The sequence below is a fragment of the Odontesthes bonariensis genome, chromosome 13 (genome assembly GCF_027942865.1).
Source record: "Odontesthes bonariensis isolate fOdoBon6 chromosome 13, fOdoBon6.hap1, whole genome shotgun sequence".
NCBI lineage: Eukaryota > Metazoa > Chordata > Actinopteri > Atheriniformes > Atherinopsidae > Odontesthes > Odontesthes bonariensis.
In genome coordinates, this window is record NC_134518.1 from 18,656,910 (window position 1) to 18,668,453 (window position 11,544).

The 11,544-nt window shown below is 40.8% G+C and overlaps 1 protein-coding gene across 1 annotated transcript; it reads left to right on the top strand.

Annotated features, from left to right (window-relative positions):
• Positions 1-193: 193 nt before the first annotated feature.
• On the top strand, positions 194-6,358 carry ube2ka (ubiquitin-conjugating enzyme E2Ka (UBC1 homolog, yeast)). Its single transcript, XM_075481314.1, has 7 exons — positions 194-545; positions 1,131-1,224; positions 1,426-1,484; positions 1,627-1,709; positions 3,439-3,538; positions 5,074-5,202; positions 5,306-6,358. Exons 1-7 carry the CDS (start codon positions 483-485, stop codon positions 5,378-5,380), a joined length of 603 nt encoding a protein of 200 aa, XP_075337429.1. The 5' UTR covers positions 194-482; the 3' UTR covers positions 5,381-6,358.
• Positions 6,359-11,544: the final 5,186 nt, after the last annotated feature.

The following is an 11,544-nucleotide window of genomic DNA, read 5'->3' on the forward strand; positions in this document are numbered from 1 at the left end:
CAATTGAAATGTCAATACTGTCTTTATTTGTGACACACAATCATCACCACCACCAATAATAATAACATTAATAATAATATTAATAATAATAACAATGCTAATGCTAATGCTAATGATAATGATAATAATAGATTATTCATTATGAGCTGATCAACCAATGGGTGAAGGCGTTCAGTATGGCTGGATCACATGACCCCCTCTCCTCCAGACTGCATGCAGTTTGGTATTAAAATGTTTTCTGTACCACCAACCATTGTGCTGCACATTTGACATGATAGATAGATGTTGAGCAATTTTAAGAGATTAAACTTCCCACTGCTAACGGGGACTGACGGCAGAAACGGTGAACAAGGTTACAGCTGTTATTTATTTTTGAGGCTGTATCTAAAAAAGTAAGGACCTGCTGTGGGCAGAACAAGCTAGCATTTGCTAACAGGTCGGACAGCGACGAGGCCCCAACCGGACGGTAACACTGGGGAACCATGGCCAACATCGCAGTTCAGAGGATAAAACGGGAATTCAAGGAAGTGCTTAAAAGCGAAGAGGTTGGTTATCATGTCTGCCGCTTCAAGTTGAGGCTATCATTTCTTCCCTTTCTGTCGCTGAATGAGAGTGGTGCTTCGCTGGCTCAGCTGTTAGCTTGCTAGTCACTGATCTGCTAGCTTTAGCTATTTATCTGTCATGGCAGCCAATAATGTGTCACTGGGGAGAGATTAAAGCTAAGAAAGTCAATGTTGCCTGGACGCAGTTAATCACATTTGGGAAGTTTTGTAGTGATTAAACGAGCCTTGCATCGCAACATTATTGGCTAACTTACCACGGTTGCTATGCTAGCTGGGGGTAACCCTAGCAAAGATTTTTTTTTTTTTTTTTTTTTATTCTCGTGTAGAAATAAAGATATACTTATCCCACGTGCCTCACTATACATTCTCTCTCTTGAACCTATGTTAAAGGGCTTATTACGTGTAGGTGTGTAAGTGTGCAACAAGTTCAGGCTAACTTTTCCAAATGTTGCGGGAGGTGTCAGTTTATGCTGCATAGGCAGATTGGTGTTTGGCAGCATGCTAGCCTCAACACTCCGCACTGTGTCGGCTGAAGTTGTAATTCCTCCTCTCTGCTCACTCTTCCAGACCAGCAAAAACCAGATAAAGGTAGACCTGGTGGATGAAAACTTCACAGAACTAAAAGGGGAGATAGCAGGGCCACCCGACACGCCATATGAAGGTGAGGGGCTCTTAAAGACACACCGCCTGCTCATCAATTCATGGTTGCATAATTTCGTTAATGTGGTATGGGTTGTCCCTGACTTCAAGGATTCACCAATTACTCATTTTAAAAAGCTTGTCCTTCCACTATTCAGCATGCTTGAAATGTCCCTGTCACTGATCATGAATTGATTTGTGTTTATGCTTTCAATTTGTACAGGAGGTAGATATCAACTAGAAATTAAAATTCCAGAGACGTATCCATTCAATCCACCTAAGGTAAGGATTTATTACTGTTTTTCTTTTGCTAGGGGTGCCTGTTCTCCTTGCATATATTAACCTCTGAAATTTTACTTACTGTGCAAATCCAAAAATTACTGTCTTTTTTTAAATTTTATTATATTTTTTTAAATCATCTCAGGTGCGGTTTATCACAAAGATTTGGCATCCCAACATCAGCTCAGTCACAGGTGCAATATGTTTGGACATTCTTAAAGATCAGTGGTGAGTAAATCTGCGTGTTCGTTTTTTTTTCTTTTCGTCTTTCGTTTTAAGAGATTAAAACATGTTGTTATATGTTATATATGTGATGTTATATATTACACAGCAGCACTGTGAATAAACAAATGGAGACCACCTGTTGTAGACTTACCTGTCCAATCAGGGGACACTGTGCATTATTGAGAAGCTACTGTTTAACATAGTCTTTGATCGCATAATCATTATCTTTTTGTTTAGCAGGCCTTAGCCACAGTATTAGTTTGGCCATAACCTATTGCAATCACTGCAAAATGTCCACAGATTATTATTATATATTTTTTTTTTATCAAGCCCAGTAATTTATCTGGGTTTGTTAAAAGATGTGAAAATTGAGGGTTGGCTTCAGTTGATTATGAAGGACAAGCAAGTCCTGGTAAAGTCTATCAGCCTGCAGCAACTGGTATTACAGGGCAAGCAAGTGGCAGCAAGGTGGTCAGTAGGAATTACTGTGTTCGGCAGGAGTCCTTGTGGCTTAGGAAAGGAAATGGATTGTATAGATACTTACAGAATCTAACTTGTTGGAATTTTTTCTCTAAAATCTTGCAGAAAATGAGTTGTCTCAAAAAGTACAGCTGAGTGGGAGTAGAGAGCTCTTAGGGAAGACTTGGAGTTGGAGTGCAGAAAGGTTATCATTTTAAAAATCTCATGTTAACTTAATGAATAAAGAGTAGAGGGGGAAGGGCACTGAAATTATGTCTCGTTGTGCAACAAAAGGATAAAAATACACACAGAAAACACAGCGCAGTCTAACATCTGTCCAAAATCTCCTGAGGGCATTTGTTTGCATTAGGATCTGGTGACTGCGCAGGTCATAGTATATGAGTCGCATCATATTATTTTTTTACTCATGAACTCATTCAGTGACCCCTGATGACTTTTGGGCAGGGGTATTGCCCCGATGGAAGAGATCACAGTGGTCAGATTACATGTACCGTAGCTCAAAACTCAGTCGGGAACAATTTGATTGGTTTGTCCTCTTCCTCTTAAGGGGACAAGTGGACCAGACTCCTCCCATCACTGTAGGGTTTGACCATCCTCTTTGTGAGTGCCACATGTGCGCACATGCACTCCTACGAATATGGGATGACTCATCTCACCTTATTCTATTTTTTCCACATCTTTTCAGATCAGTGCTTATGGTATTTGCACCACTGAACTCTCAAATGTGTCTTTGTAATGAGGGGATTATGCATTATAACCCTCTAATTGCCCTCTTTATGTAATTATTCAATAGTTGTTGCCTTCTGTCTGATTATAGACGTATTCAGTCACCTGAGAAAGTGTTCTGTTTCAGTATTTTACACCAGTGCATGAGCAACACAGCCACTAAATGTGATGCGTTGACTATAATTTCCAACTCTTTTTTTTTTTTTTTTTTTTTTTTTTTTTTTTTTACGATGTTCTTCAACATGGATAAAAATGCAGACCTCACCTTAGTGAATCAGTTTATTGAAATAATAGCTAGTCAATCACAGATTTTGCCTGTGTCTCTTGACATCCTTGCTCCATCGATGAACCATTTCCCAATGTCACTCAGTTTGTTCTTCATATTTTATAAAATCAAATGGACCTGCTCCGGGTCTTTATACGGAGGTTGATGAGGTGGATTGCGCCATGCAGTGTCGCTTTGTGGTTGCATGTGCGTGTGTCTGTGTTCATTGGATTCTTCAACTGTGAAAATATGTCGTTTCAGGGCAGCAGCTATGACTCTGAGGACAGTCCTCTTGTCGTTACAAGCCTTACTGGCAGCTGCAGAACCAGATGATCCACAGGACGCAGTGGTAGCCAATCAGGTCGGTGTGCATGTGTACCTATGTTTTTATGTGTGAATTGTGAGTTCCTGAACATGATGCACCTCCTGTAAACATCTATAAGGAAACCCTAATCTTTGTCACATCAGACAGCCCTTTTTAAAGAAAGCGGTTCCAGTGCTGGCTCAGGGCTGGTGCAGGAGCCAGGTCTAAGCTGGTTCTGGCCAAGAACTGGTTAGATTTCCTTTTTTTTTTTTTTTTTTTCTTTCTTCCCCACAGCCAGAAAGCCACCACAAAGCCATCGTCTTTTCCAATACACGTTACCCTTCCCTTCCACTTTCTTCTGAATATCTGTAGACAACCAAAGTACAGGGAGACAGTTTAGCTTCATAAAAACAACAGATTAAAGATGTCTTGATGACCCAGTCTAGTTTTTAAACAACTGGCGATATGAAAATATTAAATGGCATGAAAATGAGTGGGTTTCCTAAACGGCTGTCAATTAGTCTCAGGAACTGCTTGTTTTACATTAAAAAAAAGTTGCTCTTGTGGTGTCACCTTTTAGTGGAACCTTTAACTTTTTCATTGGGGAAAGCTTCTGGTTCTCCAATCAGAGTTCACTCTGACTGCTGTCTGCTGCAGGTAAGAGAGTGGCTAATCATGAGTACTCACCTCAAAAGCAACCAAATATCAGTTTAAAGATATGGATCATTTAACACTCAGACAAAACAAATGCACCTCTTATGTTATTGGGCGTGTCAATTTATTGTTCCCTTAAATGCATTTACATCGGGTGAAGGACACCACTTATTGGGGAAACGGTTTGCCCTTTGCCTTTTATTTTTATTTTTAATAATTTTTTTTTTAAGTGTGAGTGTGTTGTTACTCCCACAGGGAATCTTTAATGTTAGGTAACGGTCGTCTGTTGGCCAGCCCACACTCAAACCTAAAGGAATGAAAGAAAGTTATGTAAGATTAGTTTTTGTTTGTAAAGTTTCTACGGAAGTTCATGTCTTTTGGCTTTTATAACTAAAGCTATACTGAGTCTTTTAAATGCAAATGCATTTACACATACAAAGCAAATAATTCCATTCCCATAAGAGTCTTAATAACAACGGTTTATGATGATGGGAACTCCATCACAGCATCAAAGAGAGCTCGGCAGCTCTGAGATAAAAAAAAAATGGCTTTCTGGCAGACAGTAGCTCTCGCAGTTCCTCTGGCTCTGAATATATCAGGATCCTCAATCCTGTAGAATTATTTAATTAGTCATCTGATGTGGTGGAAGTAATACCAAACTATGTAGATAAATCATAAGTGTACTGCCTCTAATGGATGTTAGGGTTGTTGTCATAAATATCTTAGTTTCTAGAGCAAATGCTGTGCCAATGTGATCTGTTAGTCCCGTTACATTTTGAATCCGGGTCGTTCTAGTACCAGAAAATAGAGCCAAACCAAATCTCTACAGCTCAAACTGATCTAAATACAAAGATGAATTCTCGCTGTTGTTGGCAGTGGCGTGCTGAACCAATTTGGCAGAAACCTAACGCTGCTTTTCACGTTTGTTGAACCCACAGTACAAGCAGAATCCAGAGATGTTCAAACAGACGGCGAGACTCTGGTCTCATGTCTACGCAGGCGATCCCGTCTCCAGTCCGGAGTACACACGCAAAATAGACAAACTCTGTGCCATGGGCTTTGAAAAAGAAAGTATCTGTAAACTTTTCCTCTTGCCTGCTGTGCAGAGTATCTTCTATATCTGCTGCAGATTAGAATTGTATTATTTATTTATTTATTTTTTGCCCCCAGAATGCAGTAATAGTGGCATTGTCGTCAAAATCCTGGGATGTGGAGACAGCAACAGAGCTCCTGCTCAGCAACTGAGTTTTGACAACCCTCTTCATCTTCCTCTTGATAGTCATCGCTCTCTTCGCACACGCATCCTCTCTCCTCCAAACTCCCGCTGTCTGAAGGCGTCTCTTCCTCCATCACACCGTCTGCTCCTCATTGGACCCCCCGTCTTCTCCGAAGCTCCTCCATCCCCTCGGTGTGGTATCTTTCCTCTGCACTCACCACCTCTGCTGTGCCACACTCCAATCAACCGCTCTGTGAGCTCTTACCTCCGGTTTCTTTAAGCTCATTCAACATTCCACCCTGTGCTACAATCAGAAATCCAAACACCTCTCACCCACTTTGAAACAAATGCCAGACTTAAGACCCCGCCCATGTCTGTCAGTCTTATCTCCCAGCTTTTCTGGCTGTGTCCAAGAAGCAGCTGGCAGCGGCTTACCCTTGCCTATGCAGTGCATTTATTTTCATTTGTGTTGACCTTTTTGTTGGAGAGAGTCGAGCCATTCAAGGGGGGCTTTTTTTTTTTTTTTTTTGGACCTGATCTGATACACATACGGGGCCTGTTTTCTGAACAGGGATTAAGCCAAGTCATAAACTTTTAAATTGGTGTCTTTGATAAACTTTTCTTTCTGCATTCAAAATCACATCCTCGCTACTACACCCCAAAACACTTTGAACTCGTTCAGCTAAGGGTGGCCGGGGGAGTCTAACAGAAATTGGGTGCTCGATAGTGAATTCATTAGTTTCCAGACATGTTGGTTGCATTGCTGATAACTCATCACATCTTGCTCGCAAAGTATTTCGGTGATGGCGTAGTGCATTTTTAGAAGATGGAGAATAAAAAAGGATCAATCGAAAACCACATTTTTATCTAAGTCATGCATGAATCGAACATATAATGCATTGCACTGTGCAGGTTGGCTTATTCCGTGTCCAGCTGACTAAGGGTTTTAGAGATGTTCACACAGTAGCCATATGTATCGTCATGCCCGGTGGTCGTTCCCCCCCCCCCCCCCCCCCCCCCCCCCCCCCCCGCCCAGCAGTCAACAAATGGCAGCTCCTGCAAGAGAACCCCCACGTTCACACCCGCTCCTTGATATTTTCTTCACCTGTCCTCCACCTTCCTGTTGGCCTCCCAAGAGGAGTACATTTTGATTATTGTTTTTAAACCAAGAGAAAACAATCAAATGGGGGGAAAAAAGAAAAGAAATGAAATCATGTTCAGCATTTATCCAAGCTGTGGCGAGTCTGGATGAGAGTTTGAAGAATCATGATTGCATCATACTTATTACGCCAACAGATAAATATGTCAATGATTCATCTGTAAATAAAATATTAAAGTCTGTGTAAATTAATATGGATTGTCCTCTTTGTTTTACCTGTAAAACATGCCCTTTGTTGTGATATTTTTCTTTCCCAATCAACACCGGGAAGCTACTGGGCAATAATGTGCCGTTCAGTTTATTGAAGTCGGTTCTTTTGAAAAAGATAACCCCGCCATCACATTGTTGTTGGGTACAGAGCCTGTTTATGCTGCTTGTTGTGTTGCAGCCAACAGTTGTTAACAAGCTTGTTGGGCTGCACATACATTTGAATAAAAACAAGGTGGGGCACGAAATTAATGAGATCAACAGAAATTTACCCAGCAGGGAGTTGCACTGCAGCGGAAATGGAACGTGCCAATTTAGATGAAAAATGGGACTGGCTTATGCATACTGGATTTTCTTTAATGTCTGTCTTGCGTATAGTAATGTTACACTGCTGTCATATTTAGCTCCTGTTGGAGCAATTAATCTGTAAGTGCAGTAATTTTCCTTGGGTTGAGAGAAGCAGAGAACGAACGCTAACAGATGGCCTGCTTAGTAGCATATTGTGCCCTGTTGAGTCTATCCAAGAGAATGTGACAGCAGACTGCGCACCCTCTACCATGCTCCCTTTCACCGATCCTGGAAAAATAAAAACAACGTGGAAATGATGCTCAGCAGAAAGCATGTAGTTGACTATATGTACACTGCGACACTATTAGGATTCATGTGTTCTGTTCTTAACCTGCAACACACTAAACTATCCGCTGGTATCCAGTATAGAAGCATGTAATTCTTGAACTGCGCTTCCCATTTGAAAGGGAATTCCTTCTAATCGGATCAGAGATTGTGCATTTTAAGCTCACATTTGTTTCATGATTCGTGTTGATAATTGAACGATCAGCTGATAGACGAGCACTCTCTTTGCTCTGTGTACAAAATATGCCACTTTTCTCAAGTTGACATAAATTCCTGAAGTCTTAATGTGTAGTCTGTTTTTGATATCCTCTGATTTTAGGGCATGTAGTGAGCAACTCCTCTCAACTCCTTTCATGTTCTTAATCTTTATTAATCAGAATCTCTCCTAGAGCTTTGAGCCACCGTGCAAATTTGAATTTGTGCAGCGCGTTCAAAGACAAATCCGATCTCCTCACCAAGTATGTTTTCAGCTCTGGGGTGGCCCAAACAAAGGTTTTGAGTTGGTAGTGAATTCTGACAACCAAATATATGCTCCTAAGCACAGAAAAGGGATCATTTTCGTTTGACCCGTGTAATATACAAAGTCATTGCAGTTTTTTTTAAGTCTTGAATGTTCCAAAACATGGACTTTTAAGACTGTGGTCCTGTTGTAAATGAGACAGATGACTTTTTGATGATTCAAATTCAATTCAGTTTTATGTACACAGCACCAAATGACAACAAATGCCACCTCAAGGCACTTCAAAGGTACAGTCCAATTCAAGTCAATTACTATCCAATCCAGTCAAATCAAATCTATTCAAATCCAATGAAGCCAATGAAAAAGTGATTATTTTGCCGAATAAATTCCAGTTGATTGGCTGATGAATAGATTGATTTTGTGTTTAACATATGTTGGATGAGCAGAGCAGTGGTCCACCTGAATGCATATTCGACAGGTGAAGAACCCTGTGTCTGGTGAGGCGATGATTCATGGGCATCCTGTTTCCCCCTCGGTCTGCTGCTGCTATGTGATAGCCGGAGTTTTATTCCCTGCCTCAGTCAGCAGACTTGCTGCCTCCCCTGAAGAGCGGCGAGAGTCACAAGGACGCCCAGATGAGACAGGACACTGCAGTTTGCAGCTGAGTTCAACTGGGGTTGAATGGGCATCATGTAGGTCTGACAGGGAGGCAAACCCAGGAGTGTTAGACTGCTGCTTGAGGTTAACTTTAATTTCTTTCTTGGAGATACCCAGAAATCCTCAAGATGATTCGATACATTTATTTGGCAATGCTGCTTCCTGTAGGTGAGTTGTTAGATATTTGAGAACTTCAAGTCCTTTTTTTTTTTTTTTTTCCCCAACTTGGTTTCATTGTTTTCTGAATTAAAACATTTTAAAGGTCATTAATGATAAATGCTGTGTGTGTAATTGCCCTCAAACTGCCTCGGCTTTGAAGTAAACTGCAGTTACGTAGATGCTGAATTTTTCATGGGGCTTTTAAACTATTTGGCTAAATTCTCTGCTGTGTCAAATGTAAATGAAACACTTTGTCTGCAAATGTATGATCTGTAGACCCAAAACTAAAATCATTTTTTTGCTTTTTTTTACAGTAGTTCCCTGACAAAATATAGAAATATTTAACAACAAAGTGATTTAGGAACGAAGTAGCATCATAAATCATACAGCGGGAATTATAAACTGGAAAATAAAGAGGCCTTCTATTCCCCACTTTTTCCACTTAGCGGTTCACTGTGCGCCGGGTCATTATGCCCAGAAGCTCCTGAATGATCTGATGGACAATTACTCCAGCGCCTTGCGGCCTGTGGAGGACACAGACAGCGCCCTCAATGTCACATTACAAATCACCCTCTCTCAGATCAAAGACATGGTGGGTACAAGCCAGTGAATACCTAATCTACTGCTTATTATGGTAAGTAGCTAGTACTTAAAATTTCCGATATGAACAGTCTGCACAAAAAAAAACAAACACCTAATATTTAGCTGGTCTTCTTAAAGGAGCTCTGACCACTAAGGCTGTGGAAAGAACACCTGAGGGTGTCCTGGAGGGTCTGGTATTGGGATGTCAGGAATAGCCCCCTTGGGTCCTGTGGGTTAGGGGGTGGTGTCTTTGTGGATTGTGCTTGCTTCCCAGAAATCCAATTAACATCTGGGGAGTTTGGGAACCGGATGAACACCTCAGTCTCTTTGTAGTGTTCTCTAAGCCCTTCCCAAGCAGTTTTTTTTGCAGGGTCCAGGGAGAGCTGCTACTTAAGACGGTGACGGGTCACGGGTGGGGACTGGGAGGTCCGTACACATGTTTAGGATGGTGCCGTCAAAATAACATCCACATGAATGCCAAAATGCAGGTTTTCCCTGAAGAGCATTGCACTGTACCAGGATGAACAGAGTTACTCACTTTCCCTGCCAGTAATTTTACTCTTGTGGCTGATCAGTTTAACTGAAGAAGTCTGAAAAAAGAATTATAATTATGTATGTTTACAATATATAGTGTGCGAATACTGTTTTGAATTTATGTTTCGATTTTTTTTTTTGTTTACCTTTTCTGTAAGTACTATGTTTTAATGCTTTGTAACTAATTCATCAGTCACAGTGCCTTAAAGCTTGATAGTTCTGGGATCTGACGGATTTAAATTGGCCGGATGTAGGCAAAGACAAGGAAAAGTAGATTATAATTCATATAGGACAAAACAAAGTTCCAATGACAGTGTGATTACATTACTGTGCAAACCTGTATATGTGACTACACACCTATACATTCTACTGCACATATAGAAAAAAATGACTGAAACTAAAGCAATACCTCATCGGGCATCACGTAAAAGCACTTCTATGAAACGGAGTTCTCTAACGAGATTTAAAAGAGGACAGACACGTGGAACTCCTAATCTCTGGCAGATTGTTCCAGAGTACTCGAGCCCTTTCAGAAAATACTCGGGGAAGTGCTGGAGGATCACAGGTGACACCCAGGCTCATGCGGGGTTAGGCGATCATCAGTATATAAAAACCATGAAACCATCTTGCGTGTTGAAGCAATTTTTGAGTGTCTGTAGCTGCTAATGTTTATGAATGACAGGTCGACCTTTAATTGTACAGAGTGGACCTTCTGTTATTCAGCTGGTTCAGGTTCCCGTTCTGGGTCAGTGCTGCGTAACCCCCGAGTGAATTACTACTCACATTGTGAACGTGTGTTGGCAGGAACAAAAACTACTCTTCACCTGAATGTCAGTGTCATACCGTGATGTGGGTTGTTGTCAGTTCGTCATGTTTGAGTAACCACGAATGAGAGCCAGACAACAAACGTGTGTGTGTGGCAGTGTCCTGTTACCTAAAGCGGTTAATATGTACTTTGGTTATTGGCCCCCGCTCACCTGATATTGACAGACTGGTCTGGATTTCAGCCGTTGTGATAATCTGGGGTGTTTGTGTCCAGGCAGAGCCGATGAGCAACTGAGGAGAGCAAGAGGTGCTCTCTTAAAGCTGCTTTTAGTGGGTGTCTCATGTGTGTAGATAAAAAAGATGTATGCAACACTACAAATGTCCAAAAAATGATTATTGGCAGTATGCTGATAATGGCTGCAGAGCGTCTGACTGTTCAAATAGGGGGATCCTCTAAAAATCTCAGGAGATATTCACAAATGAAGTCAGTCAATGTCTACAAAGCAGAGGGATATACAAACATATCAAAGCACTTTGACTGTCTTAATGTCACCGACAAAAGGCAGTTAGGGCAGCTGTGGAAGTCGAGACAAGATTTAGAAGCAAAAAGACACCTTTTTACAAAAGTCCAAGTTATGCAGAGCAACTCCTGCATAAGTTATTGATTAGAAATACCTGATTTGGACAGGAGATGATAAGACTTTGCTCTTTGTTTGGTAAAAAAAAGAAAAAGAAGAAGAACAAATCTGGGCTTGATCAAACAGATACAGACACCATCTGATAAACACGTAGTCAGAGCCACATTGAACTCTGCAAAGATAGAGAATCCACCACACGCTGCTTCAGGAAATTCTTTTTTTTTTTTTTTTAATTTATTTATTTGAATAGGGACAATGCACATTAATGAACATCAGTATAAAAACAAATGTAAATATGCCGGATTATAGCTACAAAGCTAGTTTTCATCCGTAGTCCCTAGGCAGGCAAATACACACGAAAGAAAATACATTAAAAAAATAAAATAATAAAATAAAATA